This window comes from Podarcis pityusensis (genome assembly GCF_964106645.2).
Source record: "Podarcis pityusensis genome assembly, chromosome: 15".
NCBI lineage: Eukaryota > Metazoa > Chordata > Lepidosauria > Squamata > Lacertidae > Podarcis > Podarcis pityusensis.
In genome coordinates this window covers 468,736-488,817 of record NC_138040.1, presented here as the reverse complement: position 1 = coordinate 488,817, position 20,082 = coordinate 468,736, and the positions used below count along the sequence as shown (strand labels likewise).

The window sequence follows — 20,082 nt, the reverse complement described above, 5'->3', positions numbered from 1 at the left end:
CGCTGGTTCACCCAACTCAGTACTGCTAACACATACTGGAGGAGCCTCTAGAGCAGTGATGGCCAAACCTGGCCCTCCAGCTGTTTTGGGACTACAATTCCCATCATCCCTGACCACTGGTCCTGTTAGCTAGGGATAATGGGAGTTGCAGTCCAAAAACAGCTAGAGGGCCAAGTTTGGCCGTCACTGCTCTAGAGCATTTCAAGCAGGACTCTCTCACAGGACAGAGAGCGGGAATGTTATTTCTCAAGTAGCACAGCTCCCCATCGCTCAGGGAGGACTGGAAGCATCCCCTCCCTGACACCCTGGAGAGCTGCTGCCAGCCAATGTCGGCAATACTGAGCTGGATGGACATTTTCCTACAGACATGAATGCGTTTCCTTCTGACCCTCCCTCTTGGTCCCCACTTCAGTTCTTTGGCGTTCACCAAGTGGCTGCTTGGCCACCTCACAAAACTGACACTGACAGTTACAAACTTGAGTTTCTCTTTTAATTTGCCCACCCCCCGTGCATGGCGCTTCCCACCACATCCCACCCAAACGGCCACTTCCATGGTGACGTATTGTCATAAAGCTTCCCAGAGCTTTATCAGGATGCCGTCTCTGCCCTGCCAGGTGCTTTTTTCAGACACAAAGTATTTTTCACGGGCTTCTCCCCAAATGCGGCCCAAAGACGACACGCGCAGCCCCAACCCCACAGGAACCTCTTTGTGCCAATTCATTCAGGAAGCCAGAACAGACCTCCCACAGGGGAGAACATCCTGAGAGTAGCAGGGGGCTCCCACTGGTTGGCTCCCTGTGCCATTGCCAGCTCAAAGGCTGCCAGGAATGCCAGGTGGCCCTCCTCAGGTGTTCTGAGCTGGCAGGGATCGGAACCCCGAAGGAAGCAGTGCCCGTGGCAACAGAGCCTTGGTGGGGTGGGGTTCCGGAACCTTCCAGCCAAGGGGACCACTGGGAAAAAACAGGACTGCTGGTGGGGAAAGATGGCTCAGCTTCTGGAGTATTGGCTGAATGTGAGAACGCAAGACTGTAAGAACAGCCTAGGGGGTCAGGTGAGTGGCTCATCTAGTTCAGTATCATCTTCTCATAACGGCCAACCAGATGCCCCCAAACAGGATCTGAGCCCAGGAGCTCTTTCCCCTCCTGTGGTTTCCAGCCACTTGTGTTCAGAACCATTGCTGCCTCCAACTGTGGAGGCAGAGCAAAACCATCTTCTCCATGAACTTGTCTAATGAAAACATAAGAAGAATCTGCTGGATCAGGGCAAAGGTGGTCCATGTAGCACAGCAACTCAGAAACTACTCCTTCTGGGTCAGCCCAAAGGCCCGCCCAGTGTCTGGTTTCTAGCTGCAGCCAGCCAAGGTAACGCCAGAAAGTAGGTCATGATGGGACAAACCTTTTCCCTATTAGTCCCTAGATCTGGGTGCTTAGAGGTACAGTGGTACCTTGGGTTAAGAACTTAATTTGTTCTGGAAGTCCATTCTTAACCTGAAACTGTTCTTAATTTGAGATACTACTTTAGCTAATGGGGCCTCCCGCTGCGCAGCGATTTCTGTTCTCATCCTGAAGCAAAGTTCTTAACCCGAGTTACCATTTTTGGGTTAGCGGAGTCTGTAACCTGAAGCATCTGTAACCTGAGGTACCACTGTATACTGCCTTTAAACAGAGAGGCTCCATTTGCTGCTAAGGCCTTAGACTTACAAGTGAAGTATAAGCGCAGCCCCCACCAGGCCTTAGACTTACAAGTGAAGTATAAGAAAACATCTGTAAACCAGCACAAAGCAAGCAGCCAATTCGGAAGCAATATGCTATGATTCGTTTTAATGGATGTAGAATGTGATTTCTTTTATTCCGTACTGTTCTCTTCTCCATTTCGGTTTTTATACTAATAGGAAAAAGTGGGAAGCAAACAATAGTCTAAAATGAACAGTCTCCCCAGCGTTTCCAAACCCAAACGGAAGAACTACCGTACTTTTTCGTCTATAGGACGCCCCCATGTATAAGATGCCCCTTATTTTTGGGGCCTCAAAATTTAGAAAATAGGGGGGATTGAGCTTTGTGGGATTATTGGGGGGGGATGCCAAAAATCGTTTACCCGCCAGAACGCAGCACACAACTGCTTACAATTGCCACTTCGAATCTCAGGCTCGCAGTTCGTTCCAGCGGGTGAGCGATATCAGTTGCCCGATAGCAGCCAACGGCTGCCAATCACACTCTTGCTTGCTGCGACAAGAGCAGCTGTCTATTGGCTGCTGCAGCGGAATCAGGTGGGCTAATGGCTGCGATTGGGCAGCTGTGACACGAGCGGTTGTGTGCTGCGTTCTGGCAGGTGAGCGATTTTCGGCATTCCCCCCCCCCCCAAATAATCAAGCAGCCAATCGCCGCTTACAATCTCGGGCTGGTACCAAAAAACCATTCGCCTGTCCCCCCTCAGCGCTACCTGTGTATAAGACGATCCTAAATTTTGAACCTCATTTTTGGGTCAAAAAAGTTCATCTTATACACGGAAAAATATGCTAATAAAAAGCAAAAGCCCAGCAAGGCACCCAGGCTTCCCATCATCCCGTCCTCAAGGAACATTAAGGTGAACACACAACCACTCCATAGAAACCGGCCCCCTGAATGGCAGGAACAACTTTAGGATGACAGCTGAGCTTTGTATTCCAGGTAGGACTTCACTACAGACTGCAGAGGGGAGAAGCAATGTGGTCCACAGGCTGGAGAGCTGGATTCAAGTTCTACCAGCTCTTCAGAGGAGTTCCTGGCTGGCTGTGAGCAACTTCTCCATCTCTCAGCCTCAGTCCTCCGTTTGCTGTGAGCCACCATCCACAATGAGAGAATCCTGCTTGCAGCCAGCTTCCAACATATTAACTTGAAAATCATATTTACAGCCCAATCAATGCAAGTATGGCTCTATACGTGTCTATCACCAGTTTCAATTCAGACTGCGGCCTTACTAAAACATATGTGAGAGGAAACAGCCACAACCCAATGCAAGAACTAAACGTTCACTGTCTTGGGATGGTGGACAAAAAGTGCATTACATAGTGAGGAGGGTCTTGATCCACAGGACCTCGTTTCAAGACTGATATATGGCACAAACCCACTGTGCAGTCTCAACGGGACACATTCTGTGCCAGCCTGTTTTCCACCCAATCTGTTTCTTTCACTTCCATGCTTGCACCCCATTTTTTCAGCGCAATCTTAGGGGGAGGCCCTTCTCTTGATCCTGCCACCCTCACAGGCACACTTTGTGTGGACGCAGGAGAGGGGCTTCCCAGTGGCTGCTGCTCCCCCAGACAACTTTGGAGCTCCCTTCCTAGAGAGATTAAAGCTGGTTCCCTCCTTGCTGTCCTCCGGAGGGTGGGTGAAGACCTTTCTCCAACAGGCCTTTGGGGAACTGACTGCTTTTAAGGAAACAGCTCTTAATATTATTGCTTGACTGCCCTTTCCCACAAGGCCCCAGGGCGAGTCACAACTCCAAGCACAACTTTAAAACTACAGTACTTGCAATCAACAAAATGAGGCGGGTGCTTATTTTAAAACAACAGCCTTCTGTGCTGTTCTTGCTTTGCTTTGTTACTGCTTGCAGTATAACAGATCAAGTTTCTTTCAAACATCGCTCTAACTCCATTGATGTTTTAATCACTAAAAAAACAACAACTATGGTCTTTTATGTTTTTAAAACATAATGCATGTGTTTTATGCACTGGTGAGTTTTTAACGTTTTATGATGTTTTTACATGTGTTGGAAGCCACCCAGAGTGGGTGGAGTATAAATAATAAAAAATACTATTATTACTATCAGTATCTTCACGTATTCTGTGCTTCACCGCTGTGTTTTGTTTTTAATCTTTCGCGAGCCGCCTTGAGGGAAAGGCGGGGTGCAAATGAATAAACAGAATAAAAACGAAAAACCCCACCGAGATCAAATTAAATATAGAATAACGACGAAGATGAGGGTGACAATGGTGGCGATAACGATCCCCTCAAGTTACAGATAGGTAGCCGTGTTGGTCTGCCATAGTCAAAATAAAAAAATCCTTCCAGTAGCACCTTTAAGACCAACTAAGTTAGTTCTTGGTATGAGCTTTCGTGTGCAAGTATCTGAAGAAGTGTGCTTGCACACGAAAGCTCATACCAAGAACTAACTTAGTTGGTCTTAAAGGTGCTACTGGAAGGATTTTTTTATTTTGATCCCCTCAAGGTAAGAATAACGGCCGAGGGGTGAGAACCGTGACAACCACCGCCACCACGCGGTGGTAACTGCAAGAAGCTCCCCGCAAACTCGCGTGTCGGCGGGCCGTGAGGAAGCGACCCCGCCCGCCGCGCGCCTCCCCCCGCCACGCCCCCCCGGCCCGTTCACACGGAGCGAAGCCCCGGCCGGGCGCGCCTCTCCTCCCCCCGCGGCGCGCCCCCGCCCGGCGCGCCCACCTGGTCCTCCGCTGCCCCTGGCCGCCCCCGAGGAGGCCGCCTCCGCCGCCGCCAGGACGCCTCTCCTCAGCTCCGCCGCCGAGACGCGGACGCGCTCCAGCTCCGCCGCCGCCGCCATTTTGGCTCCCCGGGAAACGAAACGGGCGGACGGCGGCCGACACGGGACAAGGCGCGCCACGGGCGAGAGCGAGGGGCGGGACGGAACGCGCAGGCGCAGCCTCCACAGAGCAGAGAGGGGCGGGAAGCAGCTCTCGGGTCTCGAAAGCGCTTCGCCTTTGCCCCGCCCACAGGGCCACGTGGCCTGCCAAGGATGCGTAGAGAAAAGAAAGGGTAGAGTAGCAACTCAGCTCTCAGGATAGACGAGGAAGGGGACGCCGGAGTCTTCGGTTAAATCTCCGACCTCTCTCGCTCCCTAGCCTGCAATCCGGGAGAGCCGCTTTGCTGCTAGACGGGCTCAGTATAAGGCAGCATCCTGCGCTGCTGTTTAAACCAGCCTTGTATCTAAAACACTGAGGACCAGATTCCTATTTCATTCCCCCCCCCCAACATGAAATGAGATTTTTGGGCAGCAGCACGTTCAGCTGGTTTAATTTTGAAAAGGTGGTCGCAAAGAGGGGAATTCCTGCTCTGTTTAGAGGGAGAATGAAGTAGGAATGGGAAAGAGGGGATTTAAATGCCGTTGCATCCGTTTCCCCTTCTAGCAGGGCGCATGCCCTCTCCTCAAGCCCTCCAACCATGGCAGCAAACAGGCCAGGCGGACTTGAGCCCATGTGCTGAAGGCCCAAGCAGCTGTAGAGCACCAAGTGAGAGCCCCCTCCTCCATGCATTTGCTTGAGCCTCTTTGAAAGCCATCCCCATTGCAGGCCCTCACTGCCTCTGGTGGGAGCGAGTTCCATAGTTTGACTACCGTATTTTTTGTTCTATAAGACTCACTTTTTCCCTCCTAAAAAGTAAGGGGAAATGTGTGTGCGTCTTATGGAGTGAATGCCGGCTGTGCAGCTATCCCAGAAGCCAGAGCAGCAAGAGGGATCACTGCTTTCGCTGCACAGCGATCCCTCTTGCTGTTCTGGCTTCTGGGATTCAGAATATTTTTTTTCTTGTTTTCCTCCTCCAAAAACTAGGTGCGTCTTGTGGTCTGGTGCATCTTATAGAGCGAAAAATACGGTATTTGGCGCAGCCGAAATGTAATTTTGGAAAACCTCAAGGGCTGATATTTTTACACAGAGATCAGAGCTAAAAGTTTTGCTCCTACTTTTTGCAGGGGAAGGGAGTGTGGTGGGGAGATACATGCTGCTACCATCTGAAGGCAGCCCTGTTTAGGAAACTTTTTAACGTTTTAAGTTTTATTCTGTTTAATATTCTGTTGGGAGCCGCCCAGAGTGGCTGGGTAAACCCAGCCATATGAGCAGGCTATAAATAAATAATTATTATTACCACATCCCATCCCCAGATGCCCCCACTGCTGTCACTAACCAAGAAAGAAACAACATGATGTCAGAAGGAGCTGACAAAATCTGGGCTGGAGGCAAAGCAATGGTCAGTCTGAGCTAAGACTTTGGGACATAAAGACATTGGGTCTGGAGCAACTCCCCATGCTGCATTCATGCACATGAAGGACCACACTGGAAAGGCTGGTCTACCTAGGGCAGGTCATTTTCAAGCTTTTCAGATCCAGGATTGTTTTAACTCAAATCATGCATTTAGAGACTGGTTTCTTTTATCTTTTGCCATATATCAACATGGCAATAGTGATCCTGTTGCAACCCACCAGTGGCCTGGGGACCCCCCACGACACCAGGGCACACAGATTACTTCAACACTTTTTATTTTATAGCATCTTTTTGTTTTTTGTTTACAGTTATTTACATGACACGCCCAGCTCCTCTGCCAGAGTCTGGAAGCACTAATGAGGCTAAGGAGAGGATTGCCTCGTCTCTTTTAGACGTGGGTGGGGAAAGTCTGCAACAAACACAAGTCCCCTCAGCCCCAGGAGATCTGTGAGTGCCCTCTGCCTATAAATGTAAAACAAAACCCCTGACACTTGGCAGGGAGCCCCCTCACTTCATGGCACTGCTGGCTTCAACACCTCCCACAGCCAGGAGGGGGGCACTTCCCCAAAGGGACTGAGCTTTGCTCCAGTTCTGAGCCTCCGTGGGGTTTTGTTTTGAGGCTTAAACGAAGGTCAGCTGACAGGCAGAAAAAATTAAAGAGCAGCAGGATAGAAAGCAAGCGGGTGGTGTGGAGGTGGCTGGACTCCCCCATCCGCTTTGGCATTTACCACCAGCCCTCTGGTAGTTGGGAGAATGTTAATTGCGCCTGCAAAATATATAAAACCAGTTGAAGAAATGGGAGGAGAGTGGCAAGGACCAGGTGTGAAGGGAAGCTTGCCCAGCCGCAGGCCTGACCTGCCACCATCTAGTCTCCAACGCTTGCTTAATACAGCATGACTGCTTCTTATGTGTGTCTAACCTGCACAATTTCAACCATCCATGGCTGAAGGCAGGCTGGTTGCAATTGCACAACTGAAACCCAAGCAAGGCGGATAGCTTATAAGCTGTTTAGGTGCCAGGTCTGCTTGGGGTTAGCTGGTGCCTAAAGAGCTTTTAAGGTTTCTGCTTTGCTTGGGGGACAAGGCTGGCTCAGTGTGTCAGCTCCGGGATGCTCTCGCAAGGCCAGCCAAGTTCCTGTGAGATCTTGCATGAGCATCTCTAGTTTCCCAGAGTTCGCTGGCTGAGTGGGCCTTGATCAGCAAACAAAGAGTTTAAAAGCTCCTTTGGACCAGGTCCACTTGGCACAAAAGCCTTGTGAGGACTGGGGGTTCTCTCTTTTTCTCCCCACTCTCACCTGCTAGCTACAGGGCAAAACCAAGGGTTTGGGTAGATGCAATTTTCATGTAAACATGGAAATCCTGGAACTGAACTCCCATGTAAGGTGCAATCCTACGGTGCACTCTTCCAGAGACCAAAGAGGAGCTATAAAGCAGCTCTTGCTTTCACAGCTTAAAAAGCTTTGCCAACAGATGTTTGGGACTGAACCTCCTGTCAGTCTGTGCCCCAGGCTGGCTGAGAAACAATTAACCTTCCACAGGTGGCACTGTCCCTGCCAGGGAAGGCAGCACCAGGAGTGCTGTAGCTACGCATCAGCAGAACGAGACGGGAGGGGACAACAACAGGTTGTGGCTCTAACAGGACAAGACGACGCAGCATCACCCAGACGGGCACTGCTGCAGCTCCCTGGCCTGGCTCTCATCTTTGGCCTTTGATTTGGAGCAGACCTCTTGCAATTTCTGTTCTGCTCCTAGCAGGGAGGGGACCAGAGCAGGCCGGATCCTGAGACGAGCATCCCTGAGGCTGCAAGCTGACCTGTGGCCCAAGCCCCTGGGGTTGGGAGCCCGCAACATAAATGGCTCTGGAGAAGGAGGTGAGGCCAGATGGAAATGGAACCTAGAGGAAGCAACACAGCTGGAGGAGGGGGCGGGGAGACAAAACATGTGATCTGCAACAGACACCATCACTTGAGGGCCAGAGGACAAGGACATGGAGCCTGTGGGGACCCTCTAGGCATTGCCAAACTTCAACTTCCATCAGTTCTGGTGAGAGAGGAGGATGGGGAATCATAGCCTCATGACAACCAGAGGGCCATAAGCTCCTGGCAGAGGCTGCAGGACAGAGGCCTCCCCACACTCCCCTCCTGCTCTGGCCTTTGCCCAAAAGGGAAGCAGGCTCACTGCTGGGAAGGGCCAGGCCTGGGATGGATGTAAATCAGGGCAAGAACGATGGCGGGCGGGATGGTGAGGATACAAAAGGAAGACTTGGGCAGTTCGCTGGGGAGGGCCTGTTTTATTCAGAGAAAAACACACACTACCTCACATTCGGGGGTGGGGGGAGGAGACGACTCCATGCGACACTCAGCAGAGACCCTCCCCGTGGGCTCCATCAACAGCAGGTTTGTCCCAGGTGGCCCAGTACTCTTGAGTCCCTGGGGAGGGGGGCTGATGGTGCCAAGTGGCCATGAAACAAGCCAGGTTTGAATTCCAAGCAAACTCTCCAGATTCCGGCCATTGTGAAAAAGAAACGGGGGGGGGGGGGTGTTTCCAAGTTTTTGTGTTTTCTTAAAAGAAAAACCAGAACTAGCGTCAGCCCCTGAGAGAGGAAGAAAGGGGGCTGTTTGTTTGTGGGTAAGTTGGGGGGAAGCCAAGCTGTCCTGAGGGCTGCTCTACCAGTGGAGGCCAGAAGGGGGCGTCTTCTCGTCCTTATTGCTTTCCAGGGAAAAGGGTGGGATCCGGACGTCGAAGTGGGAGCCGTCGGGCCGCTCAAAGCGGAAAGTGCCCCTACGGAGCAAAAGCAGAGCTCAGAGTGAGGGGTGACCCAGAGCAGGTTAGAGGGCGGGCGGGGGGACACAGCCAAGTCACTCTGTTCGGGGCCATTCCCGTTTATTATATCTTAAAACCTGTTAACTCAGGAGGACTGCACTGCCACAATAGGCAAGAGAAAATATATCTGTACTGCAATTTTAACTCCGCCTTCTTCTTTCAACAAGACCATAAAGAGAGGTCTGCTGGGTCAAGCCCAAAGGGGCCCATCTAGTCCAGCATCCTGTTCTCACAGTGGCCAACCAGATTCCCCAAAGGGAAACCCACAAGCCCTCTCCCCTCCTGGGGTTTCCAGCAACTGATCATTAAAAGCATTTCTGCCTCCCACCATGGCAGCAGAGAGTAGCCATCGTGGGTAGCAGCCATCAATAGTCCTCTCCTACTTGTTATCCGTTAGCTAGTCTCCTTTCCCTGCTCCGATACTTTCCATCTTTCCTTCCTTTACGCTTCCCAACGAGTCTGGCAGCTGATGCTGCACATTCTTTTTAAAGCAGCTCATCAGAACCAGGGTGGGCTGGAGGAACTGGGATGCATCCAGCTGAATTTTACTCCTAGAGCGGAGTCAGTGAAATTAACAGACCTAATTTCAGCCAGTCTGCTTTGAGTAGGACAAACATCAGATAAAACCTATTATTGGCAGAGACATCTAACAGCAAAGCTCTTCCGTTTATGAACACATTTCATAAACACACCAGGCAGGAAAAGGGAAGCCTCCAATTGTGTGGCAGTTAACGTAAGAATGTAAGTAGCGGCTGCTGGATCAGGCCAAAGGAGGCTCAAAACAGTCCAGGTTCCTGTTCTCACAGCATCCTACCAGATCTTCCCCCTCCTGTGGTTTCCAGCCACTGGCATTCAGAAGCACTGCTGCCTCCAACTGTGGAGACAGGGCAGAGCCATCGTGGCTGGTAAGAGGTGATACTGTGTTAAGATTTGATGATCAGAAGTGGCCAGGGCCAACCTTAGGGACCTATAAACACCAGCCCTCTGATTCAATACACTCCCAAGGCATGTTTCTCACCCCACCTGGCCAACCTGCCCGCTAGCCATCTGGCTGCTGCCACCTTGGGGAGGCTGCCCCCAGGGAAGCTGGCTTCCCACCCTCCTCTCTGGTCTTTCCTGCTGTGGCTCTGGAAGCCTCCGGTTCCTTACCACATGTGGCCGCTGGATGCTTGCAGGGAGACATGGCTGCTGTACTGGAAGGCTGGCTGTTCTTTGGACAGGACTGGCTCCTGGGGAGAGAAAATGAAGCATCACTGGAGAGCCGCCTCCCGCCTCACCTCCTGCTCTGCAATAAGAACAACCTTCACCAACCATCTGGGGGCTGATGGGAGTTGTTCATGCTAAACTGCTTTGTTCTGTTTGAGACTTCTTCCAGGAAGAAGAACATAAGACCGGCTGTGAGACCTGGAAGACCTTGCAGGCCCTTTTCCACCTGGCCTGGGTGGGTGGGGACCTGGCTGACTCCAGCTACAAAAGCTGAGGCCAGAGACCACCTTGGCTGTCCTTCAGTGCAGACCCAGGTCTTCCAGCCTGAGCTTCCACAGCCGCTGCCCGCCATGAACCACCCCTGGCAGGACTGGCAGCAACAGCAGCAGACACATTCTATGCTTAAGACAATATTTCATTCTCTTGCCAATTATGCTGTTTTCAATGTGCATTTTATAGCTGACTTCCTTCAGTAATGTTTTCCTTTGATATGTTAAAAATTTTTTTTTTGTTAACTTTGCTGCATTAAATGTGCATTCTGCAGCTGACCTCTTTTGCAATGTTTCATTTTGAAATCTTTAAAGATAATATCTCAGCTTCCTGTATTATGTGGTTTTGAATGTAGACTTTATATTTGACTTTCTTCAGCCCACCAGAAGCCCCAGTGAGTAGACCTTTAGCAAAACCCGAGCACAAGAGCCCCCCCCCCCCCGCAGAGCCAGCCACTGGTACTCAGAGGCAAGAGATAAAAGGCCAGTTTTAAACCCCCTCCAGGGGGGGCACTTACTCTCCCCACGACCCCTCGGCCGCGCACTGTCTCCAGCGTGCCCGACAAGCTGAATATCCTCCAGTGCCGTTCCCGGAGCTGCACGACTTCGTTGTTGAGGTTCTCCAGGCGGATGCAGTAGCGCCACTTGACGCGAGAAGGAGTGAGGAGTCACAGTCAGAGCAGGAGAGCCAACAGCAAAGGGCTTCCCAGCCAGAAAAGGGGGGGGGCTGCCCACAGAGGCCTAGACACCCTTGCAAGGCCAGAGCCCTCTCCGCCACTCCACCCTTAGCATGCAAGCCCAGGGGAAAGAGCACTCACCCAGTAGACGTGGGAATTCTGGGCTTCCTGCAGGAGAGAAGAAGAGAAGGCGGCCTTTGTCATAAACAGTGCACTCCATGTCAGAAACCCATGGCTACCGGCCGCTCCTCACGGGATTTCCAAGCCCCACATCCTTGGGAGAGACAAGGAAGGGGTGGCCTACGATGGGCATTGCAATCTTACTCGGCTACAAGTGATCGCCAAAGAGAAAGAAGACTGCCTTAGCGGCTTTTCAAGAAGTCTGGAGGGGTCTCACTCACAGCAGGTTTCTGTTTATTCATGGCAGTTACTGGGAATCTCTGTCTAAAGCCCTGACAACTGATATTGAGAAGACCCCTTTTGGTGCCTGCTAAAAGCATTCCTGTTTAGACAAGCCATAGAGAATGGCCAGTGCACTGAAGCCCAGCTGACCCTTTTGCCTGACCTAGCACAACAGCCCTTTCTCCTTGCAACCCTGGGACAGTGTGGGAGAGAACCAGTCACACAGGATGATTTCCTAAAGATATGGACCCATTCGCTTTGCGACGCAAGATACAGGCCTGAGGATGGTGTATGAAACCTGCAGGGTCTGCGACACGTTCCCCTGGAAGGGCCACCCAACCAGCTGCTCCCTTTTCAAGGTCCCTGAGGCTTTGGCGGCACCACGACTTGTGTCAGAAACAGTGGCTGCTGCTGACAGGCGTACCCACAGCGAGGCCTCCAAGGGGCACGGGGCCAGGCACCTACCCGCATGCCCATGTAGAAGGGGATCACCGTGACCCGAATGTTCTCTGTGGTTTCCCGGTGCACGTCGGACAGCTCCAGCCACGGGTGGTTCTTCTCCTGCCACGCACACAGTGTGTCCCTTGCCACAAAGGGTGGAACTGGAGGGGAGGGAGAGAGAGGAAAAGGTATTTCCAAGGGAAAGTAAGCACAGAAGGTGTTTACCCACAAAAAGTAACGTGGACAAGACTTTTGGGGAAGCAAGTTGAAGTGGGAATTACAGTATGCGCTTTGCTATATGCGCTTTACAGTATGCCGGAAACTACAACTAATCCAGAATGCGGCAGCTAGACTGGTGACTGGGAGCGGCTGCCGAGACCACATAACACCGGTCTTGAAAGACCTACACTGGCTCCCAGTACGTTTCCGAGCACAATTCAAAGTGTTGGTGCTGACCTTGAAAGCCCTAAATGGCCTCGGTCCAGTATATTTGAAGGAGCATCTCCACCCTCATCGTTCTACCCAGACACTGAGGTCCAGCTCTGAGGGCCTTCTGGTGGTTCCCTCACTGCAAGAAGCCAAGTTACAGGGAACCAGGCAGAGGGCCTTCTCGGTGGTGGCACCCACCCTGTGGAACGCCCTCCCATCAGATGTCAAAGAGAACAACAACTACCAGACTTCTAGAAGACATCTGAAGGCAGCCCTGTTTAGGAAAGCTTTTAATGTTTGGTGCATTACAGTATTTTAATATTTTGTTGGAAGCCGCCCAGAGTGGCTGGGGAAGCCCAGCCAGATGGGCGGGGTATAAATAATAAATTATTATTATTGCTATATAAATTGTACGTGAACAGATGTGGAGGAAAAGAGTGTGTGAGTAATCTGTTTACTCAGGTTATATTAAGAAACTATCAAGAATGTTTGCGCAGGAAGAACTCATCCTTGAGCTCACCCGATGAGGAGGGGAGGCACCCTGTTCCTCTCGATGAATCAGGCACCCAGCTCTGCTCATGCAGGAAGGCTTTTCCTCTCTCACAACATGACTTCATTCCTATGTGCTAAGCTAAGGCGAGGGAATGCCGTTTTTTAAAGCCTGCATGGTTTATAGGCCCAGGAACTCCTCATCTGGGGGTCCCCCAGCGGCCACTGTTGCTCTGACCAAGTACAGCTGTCTCAAACGTCACAATGGTGTCTGTTGAACAAAAATCTGCCACAAAAGGTTTTTAAAATGTAGCATTCACCTTGCATAAGAAGAAGGGGGAAATCAGAAAAAAGGCCACATTTATTGCAGCTTCTGGCTGAGCTGGCGCACCACTGAAAGCACTGAGCCTCTCTTAGAGGGGGAGAACATATTGGCCTTTGCAGCCTTTCTCCCCCAAGTAAGAACTCACCTTTCGTCTGATCGTACAGGAGGAACCGTTCGAACAACTCGTGCTGGATGGGCACCTGGTCGGTGGAGGTATATGGAAGGATGTCTTCGTGGCTTACATAGTCAAGTCCTAGAAGGGGATCCCAGAGAAAAAACACACATCTAGGTATTTGCAGAGGCCAGGTAACAGCAGCCAGGTGCATCAGTTATTATCCTCAGCTTCAGAATCAGAACACAATCCTGTCCAGAAGCCCCAGCTGACACGCCCACAAAAGACAACAAATTATCCTACTCGGAGGAACATAGGAAGCTGCCTTTTGAAGTAGTGACTCTAAAGATTCTAGTCCTCATGGTTACAAATATAGACCAGGTTTCAAACGTTACATAGGAAACTGCCTTATCCTGAGTCAGACCACTGGTCAATCTAGCTGAGTCCCGTCCACACTGACGGGCAGCAACTCTCAAGGGTTTCAGGCAGGAGCCCTTCCCAGCCCTGCCTGGGGACTGAACCCAGGACCTTCTACATGCAAAGCAGATGATCTGCCACCGAGCGACAGGCTGATCGCTGGTCTAGGTGCCTGATCAGATGGGGGCCTATTTGCCGAATTGAATGAGATTTTCATATGTTTATATTATATAGAACTGACCATAAGCACACAAGTCAGGCAAGCATGGAATAAGATTTAAAAAACTAGTCCACAAAAGGAAAAAGGCTAACCTATTCCTTTATATCTCCTAGTAGATATGTGTTGTTTTTTTAAAAAAAGAAGACCATCACTTGATTGTAAAAGAAAAAACCCCGCAACAGTTCACAAAGTAGACCCATTGAAATGAATGGCAACAATTCACATACTGTATTTTCTGGCGTATAAGACTACTTTTTAACCCAGGAAAATCTTCTCAAAAGTCGGGGGTCGTCTTATACGCCGGCTACAGCAGAAGCTCCTGCAGCAACTCCCCACCAAAGGATAAAACGACAGCAAATTAAATCAGAGGACACCAAGCTCTCTAGATGAAGCAGAAATACGCTTGAAAATTGGCCCCAGAGGCCCCCGGCCACTGGGAAGTGGAGTGGATTTCTGAACCGGACTGGAGACTGGTTTTTTAAATTTTTATTTGGTGTGCGTTGGAAGAGGGGTAGTCTTATACGGCGAGTATATCCCAAACTCTATATTTTAACTGGAAAAGTTGGGGGTCATCTTATACGCCCTGTCGTCTTATACGCCGGAAAATACGGTAGATCCATTAATTTAAATGAGTCTACTCTGAGTGGAAGATGGTTGAATAAAACCCTAACAGAGCATGTTTTACCGCTTTGCTCTTTGCCCCACCCTGGAAGTGCAGGGAATAAATTTAATGAATAATAAAACCAGCTTCCCACTCCCCTGCATGAACACTTCAGGGATTTACACACAGAGCCTGGGGAAATGTTGGGCAGCCTCCTGGACCCTCCCCAGGCAGCCACAGGGACAGCTTGCTCACCTGGGATTGCATAGAGGGCTCTGCTGTCATCATGGTTCGCTAAGAAAGTCACTGCTTCCGTCTGCGATCTCTGAGACTGAGGAAGAAATGGCAAAGACAGCACTTGAGAGCTGCTATTATTTTGTGAATCACAGAATGGTTCACAGATTAAAAACACAAAAATTCATACCACAATAACAAATCAAACAATAACACCCACCCAGTTTAAAAGGCCATGGATTTAATTAGCTAAAGGCGCGGAAGAAGAGGAATGCTTTTGCCTGCCATCTAAATACATGTAATGATGGCGCCTGACAAGCCTTGCCTACAAATGGAGAGCCACCACAGCAAAGGCCAGCTCTCATATTGCCACCATCCAGAACTGTTGTGGAGAGGAAGTACAGAGGAGGACACTGGATGATGGTTACATGGTCTGAGTCGGTTCATATGGAAAGGGGTGGTCCTGAACATAAGAAGAGCCCTTCTGGATCAGGCCAATGAATCATCTAGTCCAGCATCCTGCTCTCACTGTGGCCAACCAGATGACAATTATGGGAAACCCGCAAGCAGGATTTGACCACAAGAGCAGCACTCTTCCCTCCCGTGGTTTCCAGCAGCTGGCATTCAGAAACATTGCTGCCTCTGACCGGGGAATCACAGCATAGTCTTCTTGGCTAGTAGCCAACAATAGCCCTCTCCTCCATGAATTGGCCTCACCCTCTTTTAAAGTCATTTAGGCTGGGGGCCGTTGCTGCCTCCTGTGGGAGGGAGTTCCACAGCTTAACTCTTTGGAGGAAGGGTAGGATACAAATTTAACCAACACAACAATTAATAACAAAGGCCATGTGTTAACCACCTCTGGTGTAAGGCACCCTTAGATGGATCCTCCAACCGGCTCCCTCCCTGCTCTGTATGGCATCCTGGTCGTGCATGGAGGGGGGGCAAGGGGAGGAAGGCTGAAGCACTTACTATATGTGGGCAGTCCCGAGCATCTATGAGAACCTGGTAGTACGTGTGTGTCTTGCCTTTCACTTCCTTGGATCCATGCCCAGCTGCATTCTCACCCCTGAATCAAGACACACAGCATGTTTTTAGAACCTCTTCTGTTAATATTATTACAATTGTTATTGTTATTAAAATTTGTGTATTGTCCTTCATCCAAAGATCACAGGGTGGTTCACAACATAAAAATACAAAATGAGAACACAAAATACATAACAGAGCAAAAACCAAACCATTAACACACACCCCCGAAACACATTTAAAAGGCTACAGAAGGCTCGATCAGGCAAAGGCCTGGTTATATGCTAAATCCACAACAGATTTCACATTTCACAGAGCAAGTGTGGATGGGCCGTCTCTGACACAGGGCAGCAGCTCAGCCTCATTGGGGAAGAAAAAAGCCTCTTGTACGAGAAAGGAGAGGAAATGTTACAAACCGGAAAATCTCAAAAGTCACATATATACAGTGGTACCTCGGGTTACAGACGCTTCAGGTTACAGACTCCGCTAACCCAGAAATAGTACCTCAGGTTAAGAACTTTGCTTCAGGATGAGAACAGAAATCGTGCTCTGGTGGCGCAGCGGCAGCAGGAGGCCCCATTAGCTAAAGTGGTGCTTCAGGTTAAGAACAGTTTCAGGTTAAGAACGGACCTCCGGAACGAATTAAGTACTTAACCCGAGGTACCACTGTATTCCACTACCTTGGTGTCTGAAGCTTTCTTAGTGAATTTCCTTTATTTTAATTAGGTATGTTTTTACTGTGCTAATGAAATTATTTTATTGCTTATGTTAACTGTGTGTAAATATGTCATCATTGTTTTTATACTTTTAAACTGGTTAGAAGCTATTTTGGTGTAAAGAAATAAATGCAAAAAAACCCAGTGTCCTTTAATATGGAAGCAAATACAGTTAGGAACTTAGTTCTTGAACGTTTTGGCTCCCGAACTCCGCAAACCTGGAAGTGAGCGTTCTGGTTTGCGAATGTTCTTTGGAGCCCAAATATCCGTTGGGGCTCCCGACTGAGTGCAGGAAGCTCCTGCAGCCAATCAGAAGCCGTGCCTTGGTTTTCGAACGTTTTCGGAAGTCAAACGGACTTCCGGAACAGATTCTGTTTGAGAACCAAGGTACAACTGTATTTTTCAATGACTTAAAAAAATTGTTTACTGTAAACCACTTGGAGTAAGCTGTATATAAATTACATTCAACAAAATGATTAAATAAAGCAGGGCAAGCTCTGCCCACTGCCCACTCTAAATACCAACCACAACAACAACTTAAAGTGCACTGAGCTTCTTAAGATGCTCCTCTCCCTCCCCATTTCTGGCTGCCTGTGAGTGAAACACCAATCCTTCCTTACTTTTCAGGCACCGGGGAAGCCACGTCTCTGTCGTACAGCCTGGCTTGCCAAGGAAACAGGACTATCCCCCGATATCCAAATACACTGTGGAGAAATAGCTGAAAGAAAAGAGCACAGGGGGCAGGACAAGAGAAAGCATCAAGCGAGGCAGAAGAGAAAGCAGAATTTGCTCCAACCATCACGGTGAGAAATGGCAGCTCCAAGGAACCAGCTTCAGAAGGGAGGGAGGTGGGCAGCTTTAGGGCATCTATTGCTACCTAATCCAGAGTCGGGGGGGGGGGTCGTCAAAACAAACGACAAAGGCTCCAGTAAAGGTCATGTGAAGGAAGCCAAAAATGCAGCTGTGGGCAGGACAAAAAAAAATGCTACAGGTCCTGACAGTCTTCACACATCCATACTGTGTCACAGCGATGGCTTACAAGAGCCAACATTCTTTTCCACTGAGAAAAGCTTCTGTGCCTGGTTGCCTTGAAGCAAAAAAATCTGCGTGTTCCTGTGGGCAACCAGACAAGGGTCCCTTTATAAGGCTGGGCTTGCAGAATATGGTCCGGAGGTGTCCCTTTATAGTAGCACCAACTGCAAAAGAGATGGGGACACCAAAAAGAGAGGATCCCAAGCTGACCCAATCCATTGTAGAGCAACAGGCTTCCAATGCCTCTGATTCCACCCTGCCACACAAAAAACTGACCTGTGTCATATTTCCCACTTACCTGACCCGTGTCATATTTCCCATGCTGCTTTGGCACTTCAAATACACCCACCGTCTCCAGCACTTTGCCCTCAGGGCGATTCCTAGGGTGAGGACAGAGAGAAGGCAGGACGTCAAGCTCGCCCAGAGTGTTGGTCACTGAGTTGCAAATCTGAACTGGCTTTGGACGTTGTCCCCCGCCCCCCTCCCAACCACCGCTCAGCTTTCAGACTCCTATTCAGCTGGGAGCCCAGTGATGCTGATCTGCCCCACTCACAACAAATACAACGAGAAAGTAACAATGAATAAAGTAAAGCTACTTGTTTAAAGTTTAACTCCAGAGGTAACTACAGTCATGATGTCCAAGAGCTCAGATGACTTTTGAAAGGAACAGATAAACTCGGGAGGGAGGGAAGTCTATCGGTGGATGTTGGTCATGATGGTTAAAAAGAGCCTTGCACATCCCGAAGCAGCATAGCTCTGGGGATAAGAACACAGGGGACTGTGCCTGTGGGTCCTGTTTTGAGAGCTGAATTAGGTGCAAAGTGAAATCTCATTTTGTACTGGCAAAGTCAGGCAGGAGCAAGCAGGCGTCAAAGTGATTTGTGGGAGACCTGTAAGGGTTCCCGACTACAAATGCTTTAAACCAGACTTCTCCAACCTGGTGCCTGCCAAACGTTTCGGACTACAAGTCCCATCAGCCCCCAGCAACCTACAGCCATGCTGGATGAGAGTTGGAGTTCAAAACATCTGGAGGGCCCTTGGTTGGTGAAGCCCAGCTTAAACAATAGCAACAAGGTAGCGGCATCAATGACCAATGATAACTCACGTCATTCTAATAAGAATGGGAGAACTTCTCTCTCAAGGCACCTTTATACACTGGGCTCCACCCCCACAAGCCACTATTTTGCCCCTTGGTGTGGTCGGTAGGCCTTCAGGTTTTCTCTTTCTCTCTCGCCATAATTTTGCACACACCCAGCGTTTGAAACTCCCATTCTTCTAGGCACATTTTGCGGCAGGGAATTTCATTAGCACGAGCAGTTTCTGAGCTCTGGGCGCAATACTGTGCCTAAGATTTCAGACTAAAAATGCCACTGCTGTTTTTCTTCCTCCCCATTTCCAGCCACTCTCTGAAGACTGGAGAAGAGACCCTCTTAAGAATATTATGGGGGTGGGCAGGGGAAGGACTAGACCATTTGAAAAATGAACAAAAGATTTTAGCTGCAGTTCATTCATTTTCAGCTTTGCATTCTTGTTATTAAAAAGTGTGCCTAGACATTCTGTTGTTGCGCCCATAACCCACGATTAAGGTGCCGTTTAGCTCCTAGCTTTCATATCTCTGTTTCTAAGACTCCACCCCCCCCACAAAGCAGAACCTACAAGTATATTTATGAACTGTTAACCTCCAGGGACAGATTAATCTCTGCAAAACACCTGAGCACACAACTCTGCTTGGGCCTCCTTTCTGTTGGCACTTGCCACCTAAGTTTGCTATTAGAGGAAGCAACGGGCACAAAGACACTCAGCAGCTATTTAGGAAGTGACAAACAGAAGGAAGCCCTGGCTGTTGGATCAGGCCAAAGGGGACTCACCTAGTCCAGCATCCTGCTTCCATAACGGAAGGGCCCCAGTGGGAAGCCTGCCAGAAGGACATGAATGAGGAAAGGGGGGGGATGCAACATACCTATGAGAAGCTTAACGGGGTTTACCCAGTTGGCATGCAAGAATTTGGGGGGGATCCTGATCAGAGCCCCGGTGGAATGTCCTCGGCCTCAGTGGATTCCCTCACCTCCACTATGGATACAGCCAGAAACCGTTGGAATGTGGGGGAGGAGGTCGTCCTGAAAAGTAAGACCCCCCACCCCCCCACTGTACCCTCAAGCCCAGGCACCCCCAAACTCGGCCCTCCAGATGTTTGGGGACTACAACTCCCCATCATCCCTGACCACTGGTCCTGTTAGCTAGGGATGATGGGAGTTGTAGTCCCAAAATAGCTGAAGGGCCGAGTTTGGGGCTGCCTGCTCAAGCCCCTCTTCCCACCCCACACAAGCTCCCCCCTCCCTGAAGCCCGCCGTGGCTCCCCGCCCCTCTCCGCTCACCGTGAAGAAAGGGCCCTCCGGGGGACCAGGCCAGGCCACGCCCACAGGCCCGTCCCGCGCGCCGCCCCTCGCAGCGCCGCCGCCGCTCCGCAGGGCTGCCCGGAGCCGCACGAGGACGACGACGACGAGGAGGAGGAGGCCCTGGCCCGGCTCAGCGCCACCGCCGCCCAGCACCGGCTTCGTGCCGCCGCCGCCGCCGCGCAGGCCGCTGCTGCCATCCCGCGGCCCTGGCGCAAGAGAGGCCTCAGCAGGCGCCCACAATGCACCGCGCGCCCGCCCCGCAGCCTCAGGCCCCGCTTCTTCGTCTGA

The 20,082-nt window shown here is 50.4% G+C and overlaps 2 protein-coding genes and 1 long non-coding RNA gene across 5 annotated transcripts in view; 1 reads left to right on the top strand and 2 right to left on the bottom strand.

The window, feature by feature from the left end:
• SMG6 (SMG6 nonsense mediated mRNA decay factor) overlaps positions 1-4,581 on the bottom strand; it is a 91,336-nt gene extending 86,755 nt beyond the window's left edge. For all 3 annotated transcript variants that reach the window (XM_080982281.1, XM_080982282.1, XM_080982283.1), the window contains exon 1: positions 4,434-4,581. In XM_080982281.1, coding sequence (XP_080838407.1) covers positions 4,434-4,551 — 118 coding nt within the window. In that variant the 5' untranslated portion in view covers positions 4,552-4,581. The remainder of the gene's footprint in view (positions 1-4,433) is intronic.
• On the top strand, positions 817-3,803 carry LOC308463709. The gene is made up of 2 exons (XR_013979703.1): positions 817-1,051; positions 2,667-3,803. It is a non-coding gene; the product is annotated as an uncharacterized lncRNA (long non-coding RNA).
• Positions 4,582-6,241: 1,660 nt separating the features above from the next.
• POLDIP2 (DNA polymerase delta interacting protein 2) lies at positions 6,242-20,006 on the bottom strand. The gene is made up of 11 exons (XM_080984174.1): positions 19,774-20,006; positions 17,697-17,778; positions 16,987-17,084; positions 15,597-15,693; positions 14,649-14,724; positions 13,189-13,296; positions 11,825-11,961; positions 11,099-11,125; positions 10,799-10,924; positions 9,955-10,034; positions 6,242-8,763 (listed from the first exon to the last, which is right to left on the bottom strand). Exons 1-11 carry the CDS (start codon positions 19,989-19,991, stop codon positions 8,649-8,651), a joined length of 1,164 nt encoding a protein of 387 aa, XP_080840300.1. The 5' UTR covers positions 19,992-20,006; the 3' UTR covers positions 6,242-8,648.
• Positions 20,007-20,082: the final 76 nt, after the last annotated feature.

Bases quoted from the DNA above. Each gene is read 5' to 3' on its own strand.
- POLDIP2 (XM_080984174.1), bottom strand. From the start codon at position 19,991: ATGGCAGCAGCGGCCTGCGCGGCGGCGGCGGCGGCACGAAGCCGGTGC. The intron at 15,694-16,986 runs GTAAGGAAGGAT...GTCTTGATTCAG, and splicing joins GCTTCCCCGGTGCCTGAAAA to GGGTGAGAATGCAGCTGGGC. The intron at 8,764-9,954 runs GTAAGGAACCGG...TTTGCTCCGTAG, and splicing joins GCATCCAGCGGCCACATGTG to GGGCACTTTCCGCTTTGAGC.